Source organism: Carassius auratus, chromosome 1 (genome assembly GCF_003368295.1).
Source record: "Carassius auratus strain Wakin chromosome 1, ASM336829v1, whole genome shotgun sequence".
In the NCBI taxonomy this organism is placed as follows: domain Eukaryota; kingdom Metazoa; phylum Chordata; class Actinopteri; order Cypriniformes; family Cyprinidae; genus Carassius; species Carassius auratus.
This window is the reverse complement of record NC_039243.1, coordinates 24,965,795-24,987,130: the sequence shown is the minus strand read 5'-3', so window position 1 is coordinate 24,987,130 and position 21,336 is coordinate 24,965,795. Positions and strand designations below refer to the sequence as shown.

Below are 21,336 nucleotides of genomic sequence, written 5' to 3'. Positions count from 1 at the left end.
GTAAGCATTACATTTGAATAAAACTAGTTTTTCAGGTGAGAGAAATTTGCCATAAAATTGTAGATGTCTTAAATTTCATATATTTTGAGTTGTCAGCCAAATATTTCAAGCAGATTTTTTTTTTTTTTTTTACCAAAAATAAAAAAAAATGTTGGGACAATTCCCAACTTCAGATAGGAAAGTGATCGGCAGACGCCCTCGTTCCAGCCAATCAGATTGCGTGCCAACACACGACCATTTCCTAAATAAGCGATGAACCCCGTTCATGTTAATGACGTGACAACAGGTACTTCTGTATGCACAGCTGTTAACGTGGACGATCGGCGCTTATCGACAAGGTAAATGTGTTGAATATCTGTAATGGACGTTGCATTATGCGATCACCAATATATTTGAGAAAGAAATATAAATATATTTATTATATAAAAATATTTTGCTGCTTTGGATGCTAAACTTCAATTTCATCAAAACCGCTGGAATTAACTGCAACTAAAACCGAATTCACAGAAAGCGATGTGAAATGACATTTTGATGACTGACTGATATAATCACATTTACAAAAGTCTAAAACAGCACGAGGTTGTGATTTACAGGTACATGGATTGTTGCCACGTGCTCTATAAAGAATATTTCTGCAAGTTTCAGTAAGTGTTTCGCGGAAAAAGATATACAGGAAACTCTGCCTGAATATGGTGTGAATGAAAGTTTTTAGATAAAAGTGTTTTTGGAGCACATGGTTCCACTTCCCCATACTTCTGGAAGCCTGACTCTTGCGTCCTGACTGGGTTGACCGGTGTGTCAAATACACCACAATACGTCCAATATAATGTCGTAAATATTGGAATCTACCGCATCTGAGTCATATTTCCATTAAAACATAGTGTACAGTTTACTGACTGAAAACTTCGAGACCTTTCAATCTAATCTGTGTACTGTCACTTGTCGGGGTACTGCAGACTTGGCAGCCCTGGTCCTGAAGAGTTACCACTCATGCAGTAGAATTTAGTATTATAATTTTGTAATATCTATCTATCTATCTATCTATCTATCTATCTATCTATCTATCTATCTATCTATCTATCTATCTATCTATCTCTCTCTTTGCTTTGCTTTCAGATAATAATTTGATATTTATTGCAACAAATACAAGGCTTAGTGGTTAAAATTTTTTAAAATACCCAGGAACTGAAAATTAATGCAATTTTGTCTTTTGTGAGAATAACTCCATCTCAGTCTTGTTATTTCTATATACACAGACCATTGTAGTCATTTCACATTAAAGCAGTCAGCCATGCTTGTTATGTTGGTGAGGCGCAACAGCTGGTGTGTTTTATGCTTGGCTTGTTATGTTATCTATTAATGGTTCTCATACTCTGGAATTAACCTGATGGTTAAGGTTGGTGTATTTAAGAAGTTAGATTTGGCATTTATACCACCTAAAGGCTGGAATTGTCATGGCTTCCCATGTCATTGTGTTAATGTTGAAGTGAGACTGGAATGCTGCAGACCCGTAAACAACCATTTTTAGCACTTAGTCTTCCATTGTCCTTAATTCATTGGGTTTTTACATTTGTTTTGGGTTAAATGCCTGTAATAAGGTCTGTGCCTAACAAAAGTGCAAGTTATTTTCAAATTTTATTCTACAACTAAAAATACACAAGTAATGCATCCTTATGATTTTATTTGATATTTTCTGATAGTAGGGCGATCGGCAGACGCCCTCATTCCAGCCAATCAGATGGCATGCCAACACATGGCCATTTCCCAAATAGGTGATGAACCCTGTTCAAGTAAATGACGTGACACAGGTAGCCAACTTCTTTATGCACAGCTGCTAGTTACTAATTTTGAATAAAGATTGAAAGAGCTTAACTGAGTAAGCCATGTGACTGTAATGTAGCATAAAACTTACTTTTAGCTTTTTACTTGTATTAAGGTTTCAAAATAGATCAAAGTTATGTTCATTTGTGAAGATTATCATACATTTTAGTTGGTCACAGGGCGTATTATCTTATATTGTTAATTCTGTGTATTTTACACTGTATCATTGTGGGCTTTTATCTTTTAGTCATAGTTTGGAATGAGTAAAGAGCAGCCTAGAAGTATTCCAGCTTCATAATCTATTTGTGGACATTTCACTAAATGGATGATGCTGTCCTATAATGCGCAAGCCCCAAATTAAGTTCTATTTCATGTCTTCTTTCACATGAACTGACAAAATTGTGTTAAAATACCTGTCTTGACAAGTATAATCGAAAACAGTCAGTTATGCCTCATGTAAAGATATAACAGTTGAGAAAGAAATTGGATGTGTAGGCCTATAATTATATTGGATTCATGCATTATGTCTTAAAGTGATTGCAGTTTATTTACCAACTGCTGTTTGTCTTAAATGTTAATCCAAAAGAAAAAAAGACAAAATCACTCACTTTAATTATTTAATTTCTGAAGACCTACAAATCTGAAACCTGATTTATTCGTGCTACACTTTACAGAGATCTATAGAGGAAACATGCCTTCAGTTCCGGCGAACAAAGAGAACGACAGTCCTGCCTGCCCTTTTGCTGGCAAGAAGACCACTGGTAGGAATGGCGTTGAGAAGTTGGTTTCAGATGATGTAGACAGACCTCTGCAGCTAAATAGAGAAACTGAAGCCACTGATCCAAAATGGATTCGTCCGGACCTGCCAAGTAGATGTACCTGGAAACCAGGAATGTCTCTTGAAAATTCCCCTCACAAATACTTCCCCAGGTGATAATGCTTAATGATCACTCGCTTTGTAATTCTGACCAAAAATCACAACATACTTTAAATCAAGTGACAGGGAAATGGCTCATGCTTAGAAAGCTGAGCCCACCGAAAGAGCACTTCTGTGTCCTTCTCGGGGATGTCACTCACATGACTATGCAGCAATAACAAACAACAACCATCAAATGATCCTATCAATTCTTTGTTATTTTTATGTGTTATTTATTTATTTTTTTACATTGTCACAAAATGACCTTTGTAACTACAACTATAATTGTAACTATAGCTTTCTGTCCCCCAATATACTGTTATGTGTATTTATTTTGTCCTCCTTTAACCACACTGCAGGACAAAAGCTGAGAAGATTCTACCCAACATCCTGGACATGATTGGAGACACACCACTGGTTCACATAAACAAGATCTCCAAGACCTTTGGACTAAAATGTGAACTTTGTAAGTGATTCATTCACATTAGTACTTTTGAACAGTTCTAAATAAATAACACTAAAAGTCAAAATCATTTTACCACAGAAGGTGCATTAGAAATAAAAAAGTCTGCCGTGAAAGATAAAAAAAAATCTTTAAAAGAATTTGAAATATAAAGCAAGTATTGAGCCTAAATCCTTTGAAGTAGTTATCACCTGCTGTGTTGCTTTAAAGTGACGTGACATGTCTCTAACTATTAGGCCACGACTTCCCTTAATGTTATATATAAATCTATAAAATGGGTGAAAGAAAGGCATTTATATAAATGATCTCAAGTTACGTATGTATGTGTGTCTGCAGTGGCTAAGTGTGAGTTCTTTAATGCTGGTGGTAGTGTGAAGGACCGTATCAGTCTGCGTATGGTGGAGGACGCAGAAAGGGAAGGCATCCTCAAACCTGGAGACACCATTATAGAGCCCACCTCTGGAAATACAGGTAATCAAATAGGACTGATGTTGACTGATTTTGTTGATTTTTTTTTTTTTTTTTTTTTTTTTACATTCTTGTTTCATTGTTCATTGTTACAGTTTACAGTTTGTTTTTCTCAAAACCTTCAATGCTAGTTCACATTCTGTTTAAAACCCAGTTCATAAATATGGTTAGAATCGCTCTAAATATGGTTAAAAGTGTGTTGTAGTGAACGTTTCTAGAATGGAAATAAACAAGTGGGTAAATTCACTTTTTCCCAGTGGGGAAAAAAAGGTCTGAAAGGTTAAGTTATGTGCACTCTATGCAGGTATTGGTCTTGCACTGGCTGCAGCAGTGAAGGGTTATCGCTGCATAATTGTTATGCCTGAGAAAATGAGCTTGGAAAAGGTAAGATTCATTCCAATTATATCAAATGGGATTTGATAGCCTATCAAGTATGTTAAACAAGAGTCTCTTTCCTTAGTAGTGATGTAAATGGTATGAACATTTCTTATCATGATAACAGTGAACTAAATTAGGATGATTATCAGTATTATCAGAGTTTTGTTCAGATGTGCTGGTAATGTTCAAAAATTACTGACACATAAATAGTTTTGAATTTAAAATCAACAAACAGTATATAAAATTACTTTTTGTTTGCATAAACACGAAAACAATAACATTACCAATTATGTTCGGATTTTAAATGACAACATGACTGACAAAAGTGTATCTAATAGCATGTATGAAATGTTCAAATAAAGCTTTGAAAAAGTTTCATAAAATGTTAACCCACACATTTCAGCCTTTAAATAAAGAAAAGGGTTAAGTCAAAATGGTAAATGATTAAAAAATTATCATAAGTATTTTATCTGCTCCATCTGTCAGTAGGTGGCGCTAATGGAACAGCTGAATTAGAGCTGTTTCCCATAACCTCCATGGACAACGAACACTATTTTATTAGGTATTACATCGAGTTAAGATAAAAACAAAATGCCATCAAATCTTTTCTGAAGACAGTCAGAACCTTCAGAGTAACATACTTACATATAATTTGTTCATATATACATTTGTATAATTCCCTCAACTCCCAAAACCTCACAGCTTCCCACCATGTTTACACACAAAACGAAACTGCTCTGTGTGCTGTTCGCACATTCGCATGTGTTACTTAAAACTGTGCTTAATGCTGGACAGTATTTATTTATCCTGAGTTGTTTAAATCGCGGTAATCGAATATGGTTTTAATTATAATTAAAATATGAAATGTTAATACAAAATTTTACTCATTTTATCATGATTTATCATCAAACCAGAAATCATTTAACCACTACTTCATAGGTTGATGTCTTGAGAGCTTTGGGAGCTGAGATTGTCCGTACTCCCACCAGTGCACGGTTTGACTCCCCAGAGTCCCATGTGGGTGTAGCTTGGCGCTTGAAGAATGAGATTCCTAACTCACACATCCTGGACCAATATCGCAATCCCAGCAACCCCCTGGCTCATTATGACACCACTGCTGAGGAGATTCTGGAGCAATGTGATGGTAGTAATTGTGTTGTTTCTCTCTTAATTTCTCTTTTTGTCTTTGTTCTCCTATCTTTTTACATATCTTCTTCTCAGTTTCAAAGCCTTGTGTTGTCCGTAATATTAAAGGGGTCATATGATGCGATTTCATATTTACCTTTCTCTTTGTATTGTTACAAGCTGTTTGTGAATAGATAAGACCCCTAAAGTTGCAAAGACTAAAGTCTCAAACCCAAAAAGATATTCTTGATTATAGTTCATTATAAACTCGCCCACACCCTCCTAAAATGCCTCATTTTAACATGCCCCCACGTCTACGTCACTTTGTGGGAAGATTTGCATAACACCGCCCAAATGTTCACGCAAAGAAAGAAGGTGTAACTTTTATTCTTGCTGTAGCATTGTTGTTGCTGCTGCCACCTCCATGTTGTGGGTAGGGATGGGTATCGTTAAGGTTTTAACTGTATTACTAATCTTACCGATACTGCTTAACGGTCCGGTACTTTAACGGTATTCTTATCGGTACTTTGTGTTGTGTTAGGCAGTCGAAAACTGTGTGTAGTGAGTTCGTGTGGGCAAGGAAGAGGACAAGGGGTCGGCTGGACTGCTGACGTATCTTTATTTAATAAAAAACAACTCAAAAGTCTAGCACCAGACGGTGACTTTTATTCTGCCACGTTCACGCGCTATTTCCGTTTTCCTTTTTCCGGTTTCCGGTTCCGGTTCTCGTCAGCAGTCCGACTCTCTCTCACTTGCTTCCGTCTCTCCTGGCGTTTTATACCCTCTCCACGCCAATTACTAGAACAAGAAACAGGTGATAATTTCTGCCCAAACCACTCACTTTACCGCTCGTCTCCTGATCCTCTCTCCCGCTGCAGACTTCGCTAAACCACGCCCCCCCTGCCACATACCCCCACCGCCCGACTCAGGCCGGGGAGCCGTCTGGCCTGCAGCCCCCCCCCCCCCCATTCCTGGAGAGGAAGTCGGCCACGGCCATCTGAACACCCGGCCTGTGGACCACCTTGAATTTAAAAGGCTGAAGAGCTAGATACCAACGAGTGATCCGCGCGTTGGTATCCTTCATGCGGTGGAGCCACTGCAGCGGAGCGTGGTCCGAACAGAGGGTGAACTCCCGTCCCAGGAGATAGTAGCAGAGGGTGAGGACGGCCCACCTGATGGCCAGGCATTCTTTCTCAATGGTGCTGTACCTAGCCTCTCTCTTTGAGAGCTCGCGGCTAATGTACAGCACCGGCCGTTCCTCCCCGTCTATGTCCTGGGACAGGACCGCCCCCAGCCCCCTGTCCGACGCGTCTGTCTGCAACAGAAAAGGGAGAGAAAAATCAGGAGAGTGTAATAACGGCCCGCCACATAGAGCAGCCTTGAGTTGACTTAGGACACAACTAGAAATCAGTGGTTAAGTTGTATTTACAACACTGTTCCAGAACAGTTCAAACCAAATATTCAGGTGTGCAGTGGATTTTACTGTTTCCTGACTGTTTCCTGGGAGAGTAGCCTACAATGCCGGTGTTCTGATGAATAATGCTGACTCACAGCCTGTAAGTACATATTCATATTTAAAGATTTGCCACTGATGATTCAAACGCGAGTTTTAAGCAGTGTAAAGTAGCGCTTGTTGTTTCTCCAATCACAAATGCAGACATAGTTTTATTTTTAAAAAGACAGTGTAAGTAATGATAATCGCCATAAGTGCCATATAACATATCCATCACATGCTTAAGGTATTCGGCCAATCACAACACAATGGATAGCTGGCCAATCAGAGCACACCTCGCTTTTCAGAACAATGAGCTTTGTGAAAATCTATGCGTTTCAGAAAGGCGGGCATAGAGGAGAAACTAATGAAAGACACATTTCATTATAACAAATACATAAAATAATTTTTTTTTAGCAACGTCATACGACCCCTTAAAAGGAATAGTTGACCCAAAAAGGAAAATTGCTGAAAATATACTCCCCCTCAGCCATCCAAGACAGAGTTTTTTTCATGGGAACAGATTTGGAGAAATTTTGTATTACATCACTGAAGATGAACACGAGCCAAGCCAGATAATGAACAATAGACTGACTCGTTCACGAGTCAAGAACCGGTTGCATTGGTTTTCGGATCACCTGTAGTTCTTTCGAACAGGTCGATTCAATAAACCGTTTGAAGAAAACGGTTAGCCAGTTCTTTTGTGCTCGACGTAATGACGTTATTTCCGATGACTGCCCTTGATTCATCAAGCCTTTAGTTTATCTGGCTCATAACACTAGCACAGAATCAGTTCAGAATCAATCACCAAAAGAATTAGTTCAGTTCAGAAGGTCTGTGTATCAGTCTGCTTCACGCTGAATCGCACATAGGCAGTATCATCAGCTCCTTGTGTCTGACAGAACCAGTTCTTGACTCGAAAACGAGTCAATCTTTCGTTCGTTATCTGGCTCGGCTCGCTGTTCATCTTCAGTTCTCTCTTCACATCAGTTCAGTCAGTGTACTGTTTGAGTAAATGAATTACTCTGGGATATTGGTTTATTTTAACTCAGAGGGAGTGTCAGCCACCTTAAAAAAAGTTAACAGCTTAATTCATCTGTGGATTAATGCTTATTGGAGACGCGAACCGTTTCAAACGATTCAGTTCGATTTGGAGAACTGTTTCAAAAAGATCCGGTTACATCGAATGATTCGTTCGCGAACCGGATATCACTAAACTGCAGTGTTTTAAAAAAATCTCAAATAGACCCGGAAGAGAAGACAATGCTGAATAAAGTTGTAGTTTTTGCAATTTTTGGACCCAAATATATTTTTGATGCTTAAAAAAAAATCTAACTGACCCTTTGATGTCACATAGACTACTTTGATTATGTTTTTCTTACCTTTTCTGGACATGGACAGTATACCGTGCACACAGTTTCAATGGAGGAACAGAAAGCTCTCGGACTAAATCTTAAAAATCTTAAACTGTGTTCTGAAGATGAACGGAGGTCTCACGGGTTTGGAACGACATAGGGTGAATTATTAATGACATAATTTTGATTATTGGGTGAACTAACCCTTTAAGATTTGAGCTCGGTCTGTAATTAACTAATTCTCTAGGATGAAGTCATTGTAGAAAGAGTCCAATGCCGAGGATGTCAAGATTTCCAAAATTTCTCAAGATCTGTTGTCATGGTGAGTACATTTTTATTCTTTTGTTAACTATTCCTTCAACTCTCACTCAACACACCACAGGTAAATTGGATATGCTGGTGGCAGGAGCCGGCACAGGAGGCACTATTACCGGCGTTGCCCGCAAACTGAAGGAGAAATGCCCAAATATTAAGGTAGACACTGATTGTCCCTAAGATCTGATGAACAGCAATTTTGTGAAATTAAAACCTCAGAGTACCATTTCATTTTATCGTCATCTTAACATTTCACCCAGAAAGACAATAATGGAAGAGTAAACTGGATATATAGTAATAACTGGAAGAGTAAACCACATAATGTTGAATTGTAATAAAATCATATAAGCTGCAGTTGTATTAGTCACTCAGGCATTAAGTAACTAGGCAACACTGAAAATGAGACTTGTTTTGGTAGATTGTTGCGGTGGACCCAGAGGGCTCGATCCTCGCTGAGCCTGATGAGCTGAACCGGACGGACAAAACCCAGTATGAGGTGGAGGGCATCGGATATGACTTTATACCCACCGTCTTGGATAGATCTGTGAGTGACTCTACATAAGCCTGCAGGTTGAAATATATGTCTAATGTCCTTAATATGATAGGATATTATAATAGGATATGATAGTCCTTAAAATGCATGTGATAGGACTCTTTAGCTCACACATTTAAACATTTATTTGTTTAAATTATGTTTGGATAATAAAGTAAACCTTAGTTGCTTCAGTCCAGTAAGTGTTCATCTTGAAATTTCACTAACAATATCAAAGTTATTCTCACATTTACTTAAAAATAATATGAAAATATTTCACAGAAAAAAGAAGGCACATGAACCATGTTCTGAAGGAGGACGTTTGTACAATTATATATTTAAAAAAAGCCTTTAACTTGATAAAAAAGGGTAGTCTAGCTATCAGAGGACAGTAGGCATGTTGTAGATTGTGTGCAAGAGGCTTTTCAGCAAAGGTTTGATCATGTTGATCATTTAGAGAATTTTGAACCTCGTGTATCAAATATGATAAAGTAGGCTAAAAAGTAAATATTTTTCTAAAATAAATGATACTGTTAAGGGTGTTTTGGTTTGGTTGTTTTGTTTTTTGTTCTGATGTTATACATCCTGATATTGCTATTTAGTTTTTTTCCTCTAGATGGCAGTTGAAGTATAGTTTTGGTTTACTGTGATTGGTCGACAGCAGGCAGTTTATGTACAAATCAAACACATTGTGTTTCTATTTCAGTTGGTTGACAAATGGTACAAATCCAAAGATGATGAATCATTTGCTATGGCCCGAATGCTTATAAGAGATGAAGGGCTGTTATGTGGTAAGCACATTATTCTTTATTAACATGCTCTCTAACTTAAATAATATCTATAATATCTTAAATTGCGGCTTAATGTCTGTGAAAAGTAATATCATGATTGTAGTAGATTTTTGTAAGTATATACCACATCTTTTGTATTTGTTGTCAGGGGGGAGCTCAGGCACTGCCATGGCAGCTGCAGTAAAGTTAGCCAAAGAGCTAAAGGAGGGACAGCGCTGTGTCGTGATTCTGCCAGATTCCATTCGCAACTACATGTAAGGAGAAATTAGAGAGATGCACAAGATTTGGCTGCAAGCTTATTCGGCTTCAGTTTTTCCAGGGAACACAAAATAATAAAATGTATTCTTTAATGCACCGTAAGCAGCTTTTGTTGAAAGCATCTACCAAATGCATGAATATAAAATATTTTCTCACACTTGATTTTGGCTATTTTCCACAAAGAGAGCTGGCTTTACAAAAGCTTGGTTCAGTCAGAAGCAATGGATGTTAGTCATCATTTTGTGTTTAAAATTTGCTCTTTAATTTAAGGTCGAAGTTCTTGAGTGACAAGTGGATGTTCCAGAAGGGCTTTCTGAGAGTCGAAGACATTATGGTGAATAAACCCTGGTGAGCAGATGATAATTTTGTCACTTAAGATTTAGTGTGATACAGGAGACTGGCACTATCTGTCACACTTGTATTGGTAATTTATTTATTTGGTATTTAATAAGGTACATTTCATTTTAGAAGTAAATTTCTATGTAGGCATAAATCTTAAAGCAACATAAAAACAGGACATTGTCACACTGTACATTCTTAAAAATGAAGGTTTGTTATTGGCATTTAGTTCGATGAAGAACCTTTAACAACTTTCCATTGCACAAAAGGTTCTATATAGTGGATATATATTCTTCGTACTAAGTTATTTTTTAACCTATCGCTAAAAGTTTCCAAAATAGTTATTTTATGGCATCACTGTGAAACTCCAATTTTGAAAATTTTAAGAGTGTTTGGGGAAAGTTGTCACAATGCAGATTGTCATTTTATAAGCTATCCAGCAAAATGCAAACATTAAAACAATTATTAAAACTGCAAAACAATTAATGTAACAGCACAACATTTAAGCCATGATATTGGGCAGCAGATGCTGAAATTTTAATCTTGATGATACACATATATATTTAAAAAATAATCATTTAAAAGGGTTTTTAGCTAGTTTTTTGAAACAACTCTGTGGAAAACACTGTTCATACATTTTCATATTTTAACTTTTCACACATACTGTAAATATGACAACCTCATGTGGTGAAAGCTAACCTAATTTTCCTTTATGTTAAATATATATTCCAATATTGAACATTAATACAATTTGCAGGTATTAAGAACCTGGGCAGCCTCTCATTTTCGGTTCTGTGTCCATTCTTAATTTTTATTCTTCCTTCATTCAATTCCTTCCAGGTGGTGGAATCTGAAATTACAAAGTCTAAACCTTTGTGCTCCACTAACTGTGCTGCCCACAGTCACATGCCAAAAAACCATCAAAATCTTGAAAGAAAAGGGCTTTGACCAGGCACCTGTCGTAGATGAATCTGGGTGAGCAATACATGCAACAAAGAAAATTTTAATCAGCATTAAAAGGGTGATAATCTCACTGTAATTGTCATCAGCACTTACTGTATTAAAGCTATACTGTCTTTGTAATTGAACATGATTAAAAGTGAGCAGAGGAATGCAGTTGTGTTTGGCTTACTCTGCAGACTGATTCTGGGAATGGTGACCCTGGGAAACATGCTTGCTTCTGTGCTTGCAGGAAAAGTCAAGCCCTCTGACCCTGTCAGCAAAGTGCTCTACAAACAGTTCAAGCAGGTGAGCCTAGCGCAGGTCTTACAGAAAGGATAGTTTGAGCTCACTCACTCAATCTGACATCACTTCCTCCATTTTGCCTGTTTTAGATTCGTCTAACTGACAATCTGGGAAAGCTGTCTCGGATCTTAGAAACGGATCATTTTGCCCTTGTGGTCCATGAGCAGATTCAGTGTGAGTGTTAAATCTGACATATTGAAGCCCTTGACCTGATAATGTGCTCTCAATTGTTCTACAAAAGCACATTAGCTATGTATGCAAGGAAAATTCAGATGTAGGAAAACTAAAGTCCAAAAAAGTCCTTCTAAGGGCAATATCATATATGCTTTATTTATCTTTGAGGTCCACTTAGAACGGTTTAGCATGGCACAAAGTTGACATAGGAATAGAATTCAGTTTATAAATTCAAGAGTTAATGTGAAAAGTGATGTTTTGATAACTTGTACTGTATGTTGTTATGTGTTTCTCCTTCTTTTGGTCCTGTGTCTTGTTTATTGCCTTGTTTTACCCCATGTATTTATAGCCCTCCGTTTTCATTTGTAGTTTTTTTTTTTTATAACACATTTTAAAAGATAACTTTATACAATAAAGCCCAATATCTGCTCAAAGTCATAAGATAAGGAGATTTTAAAAAAGGTAAAGTAAATTTTTGTAATCAATCTATAAAATTACATAAAGAAAATTAAAAATTATTTGACAGAAAAGATAAAACTTATGACCAAACTACAGATGAGTACATGTAGAACTTTAGATCTCAAAAGATCCAGTAAAGTCTCAACAAGGTCTGACCAGTATTGTCTTGTCCTTCTGGTGGTGCTGTGCACTTTAGCCATGTGTCACGGGGTGAAGAACCACTCGACAAGAGGTACGTGAAATCAAAAGCCCCGGAGGGTGGGTTTATTGAAAAGTGAAGGGTGCCTGGTGAAGTGTCCTGATCTGCTTTCCGCTGGTTGGTGCTCCCCGTGTGCTCTCCGTGCTCCTCTGTGCCAATCAAGGGGAAAGTGGGTGTCCAGACGTGCTCCAAAGGGTGTGGGCTGTCGGTCACTCGCTGCTTTCTGTGGGGATAGGAGAGAGGGGTTAGTCCAGCTTTGCGTTCTGTTTGAGAACCTCTTCTCAGTGCAACATGTGCTGCTTTTCAATGTGCTGGCTGATGGGGAGCAGCTGTGACCGATCAGCCGGTGACGAGGACGTGCAGGTGTTTTGGTTTGGTTTCCAGGGCGACGCTGATTCCTCTGGGAGTGCTCGTCACATCCCCCCCCCCCTAAGCGTCGTTCTGGTCCTGCGAAGACATGTAGAAAGTAGGGGTGAGATTAGGGGAGGGTGGGGAATGACCCCTGACAGACCTGCATAAGCTGTCCAGATCCGGGAGAGGCCATCGGCGTTCGCGTTGGCGGCCCCAGCTCGATGGCGGACTTCGAAGTGGAAGTCCTGGAGCGCTAGGAACCAGCGAGTCACCTTGGCGCGGGCCATCCACTGTAGGGGCGCGTGGTCGGTTACCAGGGTGAACTTGCGGCCCAGGAGGTAGTACCGGAGCTCCAGGACTGCCCACCTGATGGCCAGGGCTTCCTTCTCCACAGCGGCGTATTTCCTCTCGGCGGGGGACAGCTTCCTGCTGATGTAGATGATCGGATGCTCCTCACCTTCCTGAATTTGGGAAAGGACCGCTCCTAGTCCTGTGTCGGAAGCATCCGTCTGCAGCAGGAAGGGGCAGCTAAAGTCCGGGGCGCGGAGTACCGGCGAGGACGTGAGTGCTGCTTTCACCTGGGAGAAGGCTTCTTCCGCCGACGGGGTCCAGCATACTTTCTCCGGCTGCCCCTTCCTGGTCAGGTCTGTCAGGGGGGCGGCTAAAGAGGAGAAGTTGGGGATAAAACAACGATAATAACCCGCCAACCCCAAGAAGGCTCGTACCTGGGTCTTTGTCTCCGGTCTTGGTGTGGCGTGGATGGCCTCAACTTTCTTGTCTTGCGGCCGGATGAGTCCTCGGCCGACTTGATAGCCCAGGTACTTGGCCTCAGAGAGGGCTAGGTGGCATTTTCGGGGGTTGGCGGTAAGTCCAGCCCGCCGGAGCTCCGAGAGCACCCTCCGCAGACGCTCCAGATGTTCGTCCCACGCCTCAGAGTGGACCACGACGTCATCCAGGTAGGCGGCCGCGTAAGCTTGGTGAGGCCGCAGGAGGATGTCCATCATCCGCTGGAACGTCGCGGGGGCCCCATGTAGGCCGAAGGGAAGGGTCCGGTACTGCCAGTGGCCACTGGGGGTGGAGAAGGCGGTTTTCGGCTTGGCGGCCTCGGAGAGCGGTACCTGCCAATAGCCCTTGGTTAGGTCTAGGGTGCTGATATACCGGGCCCTTCCTAGCCGGTCCAGCAGTTCGTCCACCCGAGGCATGGGGTACCCGTCGAATTCGGAGACTTCGTTCAGGCGGCGGAAGTCGTTACAAAAGCGGAGGGTGCCATCCGGCTTTGGGACCATCACAATGGGGCTGGACCACGGACTCCGGGATGGTTCTATTACCCCCAACTTTAGCATCTGTTGGACCTCTTCCTCAATAGCCTGCCGACGAGCCTCCGGGACTCGGTAGGGCCGTTGCCTAACGACGACTCCTGGGGGCGTCCGGATATGGTGTTGAAGCACGTTGGTCTGCCCGGGCTGAGAGGAGAACACATCCTGGAACTGACTGACCAGGTGCTGCAGCTCCGTCTTCTGGGCAGCCGAAAGGTGGGGGTTGATATCCACAACCACGGGCTCGGTGAGGCTTAGGGCAGCTACTTGGTCCCAGGTCCCCACCCATTTCTTGAGGAGGTTGACGTGGTAGAGTTGCTCCGCCTGCCGTCGTCCCGGCTGTCTCAGGCGGTAAGTGACCGGTCCAACCCTCTCGACGACCGAGTAGGGCCCCTTCCAGGAGGCCAGAAATTTGCAGGCGGAGCTGGGGACCAGGACCATGACGCGGTCTCCCGGTTGGAACTCCCGTGGCTGGGCTGTCCGGTCATAATGACGTTGCTGCGCTTGTTGGGCCCTGGTGAGGTGTTCCCGGACTAACGGCATCACTCGGTCGATCCGTTCCCTCATTTGCCGGACATGTTCGATGACGGTACGATGCGGGGCCGGCTGCTGCTCCCACGCTTCCCGGGCCACGTCCAAGAGGCCCCGGGGTTGACGGCCAAACAGGAGCTCGAAGGGGGTGAAGCCAGTTGAGGCCTGGGGAACTTCGCGGATCCCGAAGAGCACGTAGGGGATCATGAGGTCCCAATCCCGCTTGTCCTCCGCCGCCACACGTCTGAGCATTTGCTTGAGGGTCTGGTTAAATCTCTCTACGAGGCCATCAGTCTGGGGGTGATAAACAGTGGTCCTCAACTGCTTCACCCGCAGCAGCCGGCAGAGGTCAGCCATTAGCCGGGACATAAAGGGGGTTCCCTGGTCAGTCAGGATCTCTGAGGGGAGGCCGACTCGGCTGGCCAGCAGAAACAGCTCCTGGGCGATGGACTTTGCGGTGGCCTTCCGCAGGGGGACTGCTTCTGGGTACCGGGTGGCATAGTCGACGATGACCAGGATGTGCTCATGCCCTCGGGCAGACTTCGGCAACGGCCCCACTATGTCCATTCCAATCCGCTCGAAGGGCACCTCGATGATAGGCAGCGGGATGAGCGGGCTGGGGGGAGGAGTCCGGGGCGACGTGGCCTGACAGGTCGGGCAGGCCTGGCAGAACCGCTTTACCTCGGCGTCCAGGCCCGGCCAATGGAAACGGTCGCGGATGCGTTGGGCAGTATTGGCTGCCGCGAGGTGTCCTGCCATGGGGTGGGAATGGGCCAGCTCCAGAATGGTCTCGGTCTTGGCACGAGGCACAACTAGTAACTTTTTCTCCTCCCCCCTACGCTGGGCGACACAATACAGCAGGCCATTCTCTACGACAAAATGTGGGAGAGGGTGGGGCCGGGGGAGGACGTCCTCTCCATCCACGACTCGCACCTGGCTCCAACAGTGCTTGAGTCGGTCGTCCTCCCGCTGTTCCTTGGCGAAAGAGCCCCCTCCAGCGGCCTCTTGGTAGACATCATAAAACAGATTAGTAGATTGGGAGGGGGCCTCACCTTCTCTCCCACTGTCGGAGACGAGCAGGGCCGGTCGGCGGCGGGGTCCAGGCGGCCGCCTCGGTCTTCGACGGTTCCCCTTGGGGCTGGCAGGCTGGGTAGCGGCGGACAGCAGCTTCTCGAAGCCGGGCCAATCCCTTCCAAGCAGTACGGCCACCGGCAGGTCCTTCACCAGGCCTACCTCCACTGGCCAGGTGCCTTGGGGGGACGAAATGACCATTTCACGGGCCGGTACTTGACGAGTGTCTCCATGCACACAGGTAATCGGTAGGAAGTTTTTCCGGCCGCTTCGCGGGGCGCACAGCCGCGCCTGGATGAGGGTGACCGCACTGCCTGAGTCCAACAGGGCCCGGAACCGTCTTCCATCCACCTTCACATCTGCTTCGGGGGCTCCCGCCGGCACCCGTTGGTGAAGGATGCAGCCTGCCAGCCAGGCTCGCGGAGGCGACGGTGGTTCGGCACTTGGCATGGGCTCATCTCGCGGTGGGGGAACCGTCGGCCTGCTGACGGGTCGCGTGGTGCCTTCGAGCGGGCGTCGCTCCTGGACCACCCTCCGGGGGAATGGCGGCAGCCGGTCCCCTGCCCCGCTGGGATGAACGGCATCCGCCAGCTCGATCGCCTCCACTAGTTCCCGGACGTCACGTGGGTCCCTCATGCCGACGGCCTGTCGGTGGGCGCGAGGTAGTGCGCGCAGGAGGCGATCGACCACCACTCGTTCCGCTACCTGTGTTGGTGTGGGGTTTCCTGCCAACAGCCAGTGCTGGGCGAGGCGGCTGAGTTCGGCTGCCTGGGCACGGGCTGGCACCCGGGGCTTGTATTCCCACTCGTGGAACTGCTGGGCGGCACTTACAGGGGAGAGGCCCAGCCTCGCCAGGATCTCTCGCTTCACTTCGACATAACTGTCGGCACTCGTCAGGGAGAGCGAGAAGTAAGCCCTCTGTGCTTCACCGGTGAGTAGGGGTGCCAGCGCACGTGCCCACTCGTCCTCTGGCCATCCCTCTCGGTGGGCAGTGTTTTCGAAGACCTGAAGGAAGGCTTCCACATCGTCATCGGCCGTCATCTTGGGCAGCAGACGGGTGGCTTGTGCCCGAGGCTCAGGTAGCGGAACGCGCTGGGCCGCGGCCGCCCGGACGGCGGCGAGTTCATCCTCCGTCCTGCCCAGGCGAGTGGCGAGGTGTTCCGCTATTTGCTGCTGGCGGATGCTAACCTCAGCGAGGCGTTGTAAGACGTCCTCCATCGCGGGGCCGCGCGTGCCGCCTTCCGTGGTGCTGCTGACAGAAAGCAAAAAAAAAATTAGGAGTTGGGGCGGTGACCTTGTCGGTGATTCCTCACTGTTCTGCCCGCATTCTCCACCACTGTCACGGGGTGAAAAACCACTCGACAAGAGGTACGTGAAATCAAAAGCCCCGGAGGGTGGGTTTATTGAAAAGTGAAGGGTGCCTGGTGAAGTGTCCTGATCTGCTTTCCGCTGGTTGGTGCTCCCCGTGTGCTCTCCGTGCTCCTCTGTGCCAATCAAGGGGAAAGTGGGTGTCCAGACGTGCTCCAAAGGGTGTGGGCTGTCGGTCACTCGCTGCTTTCTGTGGGGATAGGAGAGAGGGGTTAGTCCAGCTTTGCGTTCTGTTTGAGAACCTCTTCTCAGTGCAACATGTGCTGCTTTTCAATGTGCTGGCTGATGGGGAGCAGCTGTGACCGATCAGCCGGTGACGAGGACGTGCAGGTGTTTTGGTTTGGTTTCCAGGGCGACGCTGATTCCTCTGGGAGTGCTCGTCACACATGGTACACTCAAGCAGAGCAATATCCAACAGATACAGTGGGACATTCAAGTAGACATAGCTGGGGTAGATGAATCAAACCATAGATTCAAGACAACTTTTTTAGCAGCAGTAGGAGCAGCTGAGAGAATCCTCATTTGAATAGCAGACAGTGACAGTAGTTGTCTATTCTCATCATAGTAGATGTTGGTTAGCTTTAGTTGTCCCTGTACTGTACTGTCTATAGTGAGGTGTAACTAATTAAAGTGAAAGCAATACCCTGTTTTTCTCAACATTAATTACTTAAATGACTCATTTTGAAATTGTGTTATTCCAAAATTTCAAAATCAGCATTTTCAACAACAGATTGTATTGAAATATGGCAACTGATCATATTTTCTTTCATACATTTTGAGAACTGCTGACTCTCATCAAGTCGGCATGATATGAAAATTCACACAGTGTATTTTGTAAATTACTATTAGAGATCTTCGTGTGAATGATTCATCCATGTTTGATAAATTAAAGCATTGTAATCTTTCATTAAAAAAAAAAATCTTCCATTGAGAAAGATTCTGTTTCAGTGTTACTACTTGTAATCATTTTGATTATATTCAAACACTGTGGCTTGTGTTCAAGACCCTGCCACGAATATATTTTCTAAACAAAATGAATACAATAGCTAGATGAAATGTGGAGGATAATTTATTACCAGGGTCTGATTGCCCAGCAGCCACATCACATATTGGTGTAAATCATCTAATTTTTGTTATTGGATGAGCTACTAAAAGCGCAATGTAGGAAACTTATCACAGCTACTATGGGGGAGAAAAAAGGGAGAAAGAGGAGAGCCTCCAGCAACTAAATTTCGGGGCTGAGGAGATAGCTCCATTGAGTTTGTTTATTTTTATTAGTGTTTTTTTTTTTTTTTTTGTAGAATTTTTGCTTAATTGAACACTGGGGCCGGTTTCACAGACGGGGTTTAGACTAAGCCAGGATTAGATCAGAGTTCAATTAAGACATTTAAGCAACCTTTTTAAACATGGTTAAAAAAAAAAAAAAACATTACTGGTGTGCATCTTGAGACAAAACAAAGGCAATTATATATTTTAAGATCAGTAAATTCAAGTTTCTTTCAGTTGAGACTGTACTGTACTGTCCTGATCTCCTACACACTTAGCAATGAAAGGATGATGAGATGTTTGGCTAAATTTGCTGCTCTATTTTTTCAGATCTAACTGATGGATCTTCCACTCAAAAGCAAATGGTGTTTGGAGTAGTGACAGCCATCGATCTCCTCAACTTTGTGACGGCTTGAGAGAAAAGAGAAAGATCGATGTCAGAATCAACAGATGAATACTGAAGGCATTAGAGCACGCCCTGCCTCAATCTGAATATGATGCACTACAAGGAATCATAACATTAGAGCTATAGATGTCATGTGGTTAATTCAGCTAAATTTGGGCAGTAGGGTTGGGTGGCACTGCTTCTTAAAATTATATTTCTGATTTCATAGCCAATAACTAATTATTGCAATTGCAATTATTAACTAATGTTAACAAATTTACAATGAAGTTTAAAGGCATCAGAACAGGGTCTAAAATTACAGTTTTAATAATAATTAACTTTACTGGATAGAAATCATTATTGGCCATTGATATGTATTTTGCTTTGTATTATTCCAAAACTGTTAGTTTTAGTCCATGTGACAATTACTGTGGTTTGTTTTCTTGCATATTTTGGACAAACAGTGCTGACAAAAAGTCAGTGTCTCACTGTATTCAGTGCTATAGCTGCGTCTGTCACAAAACAAGTGATTTTACTCTGTATTTTCGTTTTGGTTGCTTAATGTGAGTAATATTTGACATATGTCACCACATGTAGTTGTAGGCACCTCTGATGGATGTAGATGATGGTGTAGTTGATCAAATTGAGTTTACTTAGTTAATGTTGTTTATAAATTTGCTTCCATTACTCTAGCCTTCTTATTGCATTATATAAAAAAGTTGTTACATTACAAAGAATAAAGTAAATGCCATTTTAAAAATCCTCTCCTAATTGAATTTGTCACAGTAAAAGAATAAACAATGTAAGGGAAGCCATAAACAGTTATGGAAGATACTGATACATGCTAGATAATGAAGTTTGCATCTTTTCTCCAGACTTGATATAAAATATCCTTTCTTACCTCACACTCTTGTAATAGTTATGTTCATGCTTCAGTCCACTGACAAAAAGTTTCCAACAAAAGCTGCTGACTGAGCCGAAACCTTGCCAAAGATTAAACCACCCATCCGGTGGCCTGGACACCCATCCTCACTCCACTGGCTCGGCTGGGGTCTGTTTGCCAAGGCAGTCGAGTCTGTGGTATGGAAAAAGGGCCTTGCTGGTAGTTTACAGTTAAGCCTCACCAGCGTGCCAGGTGAAGCCCCCAGGATTACCCTAATGCTGCCGCACGGACCAGAGAGGAAGTCATTACATCTGCCATTGGAATTATGGCTTCAGTCAAGACTGATAGTAGTTATGTTAAATACTCCACACATAAAACCTTTGATAAGCCATTTCACTGAACATATGTGTCAGTGCACTTTCTATATACAGTATGCTATTAAACCACGACAGTGGGGGAAAAAGCAGCAGTTTGTAATCTACCAAAAATGTATAGAACATTCATATTGATTTTATTTGTCATATTTTGTTAGCTTAACTTTTTTCTTATTTTATTTACTGACCCTCGTGCCATGAGCCTCCTGTATCAAATTTAATATGACAAATTCCCATGGCATTTAAATGAACAATGTGATCAAACTTTGCTGAAAACCTGTTGCAAACAATCTACTACACGTCTTCTGTCGTCTGATTTGATTGTATCAATCTACAAACATCCACCATGAGGTTTTTGTTCATGCGTCTTTTTTTTCTGTCATTTTTACTGATATGTACGGATATTTATATAGTAAAAATAAAAATAATATTGATATTGTTAGTTATATTTCAAGATTAACATTGGACTGAAGTAACTTTTATTTTATTACACGTTAAAATGTGAGTATCAAATATGATCCATCAGGCTTTTGAGGAACATTATTTGTTCCGTTGTATTGCATTGCATTATATGTTTTGATCATCTTTTAAACATTATATTACTAAGAAATTACTGGGAGATTTAGAGTGAAAACTGATATTTAAATCATTTTATGTAAGTGGTCTGCTGTACTGTTATAAAGATCACATTGATTTACATTACAAGCTATCAGAATTACATCTAACGTTTTGGCCATATAAAATAGTTGCAACAAATTTTTGCTTTTGGGTCTCTAAATAAAACTGAGCTGTTTCTTCCTCCATTTTCTCACTATATCATGAGTAATAAAAGCCAGATGTATCAAATATTATTCTCAACAAAAACTGCTTTTTATGACTTATTTCATTTTAAAAACACACACTGATCGTACTGATGTCTAGGGTTATTCTGCAAAGCATGGCAATTTGACTCATGTGCTACATTCCCCCGACTAGTCCCTCTCTTTATGTGGTCCATGATTTGTATTCTGTAGCAACATGAAAAATGATCAAAAATTTATCTTTTGGGTCAGCTTCTAACGAATTTTCCAGACTTTTAAAATGTACTTTTTAACTTTTAAAATGTACTTTTTAGTAAAGCTTCTGTTTTGAAGAGGAAATATGCTTCTGAAGACCTGTACTTGTAGTCAGGGCTAAGAAACATTTGGTGGAACAAGGCTATAACACACCATCGGTAATGCTCTGTAACCACATCACTTCATCTGTATGGTCTGGTTTGTTTTGGCAGGCATTTATTTTCCGGTGATTACTTGCCAGCAGGGAACTAGCGGGAGCCATTCAGGGCCAGACTGTCATTCTCAGGTCAGTGTGCACCACACCGATTCTGCTGACAGCACTGTTCCCACCATGAGATAATGCCATTCCAAAGAGATCCACTTGTAAGCCTCTCTTTCTGCAGCACAGGTATATAACCAGCAGCTT

At 42.6% G+C, this 21,336-nt stretch overlaps 1 protein-coding gene across 1 annotated transcript; it reads left to right on the top strand.

Moving 5' to 3' along the window:
* Nucleotides 1-207: 207 nt before the first annotated feature.
* Nucleotides 208-19,378, top strand: LOC113105462 (cystathionine beta-synthase-like). Its single transcript, XM_026266538.1, has 15 exons — nucleotides 208-338; nucleotides 2,496-2,751; nucleotides 3,097-3,203; nucleotides 3,537-3,671; nucleotides 3,973-4,052; nucleotides 4,986-5,190; nucleotides 8,401-8,492; nucleotides 8,752-8,877; nucleotides 9,572-9,656; nucleotides 9,805-9,910; nucleotides 10,185-10,262; nucleotides 11,094-11,228; nucleotides 11,393-11,501; nucleotides 11,588-11,672; nucleotides 18,564-19,378. The coding sequence occupies exons 2-15, from the start codon at nucleotides 2,513-2,515 to the stop codon at nucleotides 18,647-18,649; spliced, it is 1,668 nt and encodes a 555-aa protein (XP_026122323.1). The 5' UTR covers nucleotides 208-338; nucleotides 2,496-2,512; the 3' UTR covers nucleotides 18,650-19,378.
* The last annotated feature ends 1,958 nt before the right edge of the window (nucleotides 19,379-21,336 follow it).

What these genes read in the sequence shown, in the direction of transcription:
- LOC113105462 (XM_026266538.1), top strand. Translation starts at nt 2,513, where the DNA reads ATGCCTTCAGTTCCGGCGAACAAAGAGAACGACAGTCCTGCCTGCCCT. An exon ending in GCCCACCTCTGGAAATACAG is followed by an intron (nt 3,672 to 3,972) that starts GTAATCAAATAG and finishes CACTCTATGCAG; the next exon opens with GTATTGGTCTTGCACTGGCT. An exon ending in TCTACAAACAGTTCAAGCAG is followed by an intron (nt 11,502 to 11,587) that starts GTGAGCCTAGCG and finishes TGCCTGTTTTAG; the next exon opens with ATTCGTCTAACTGACAATCT.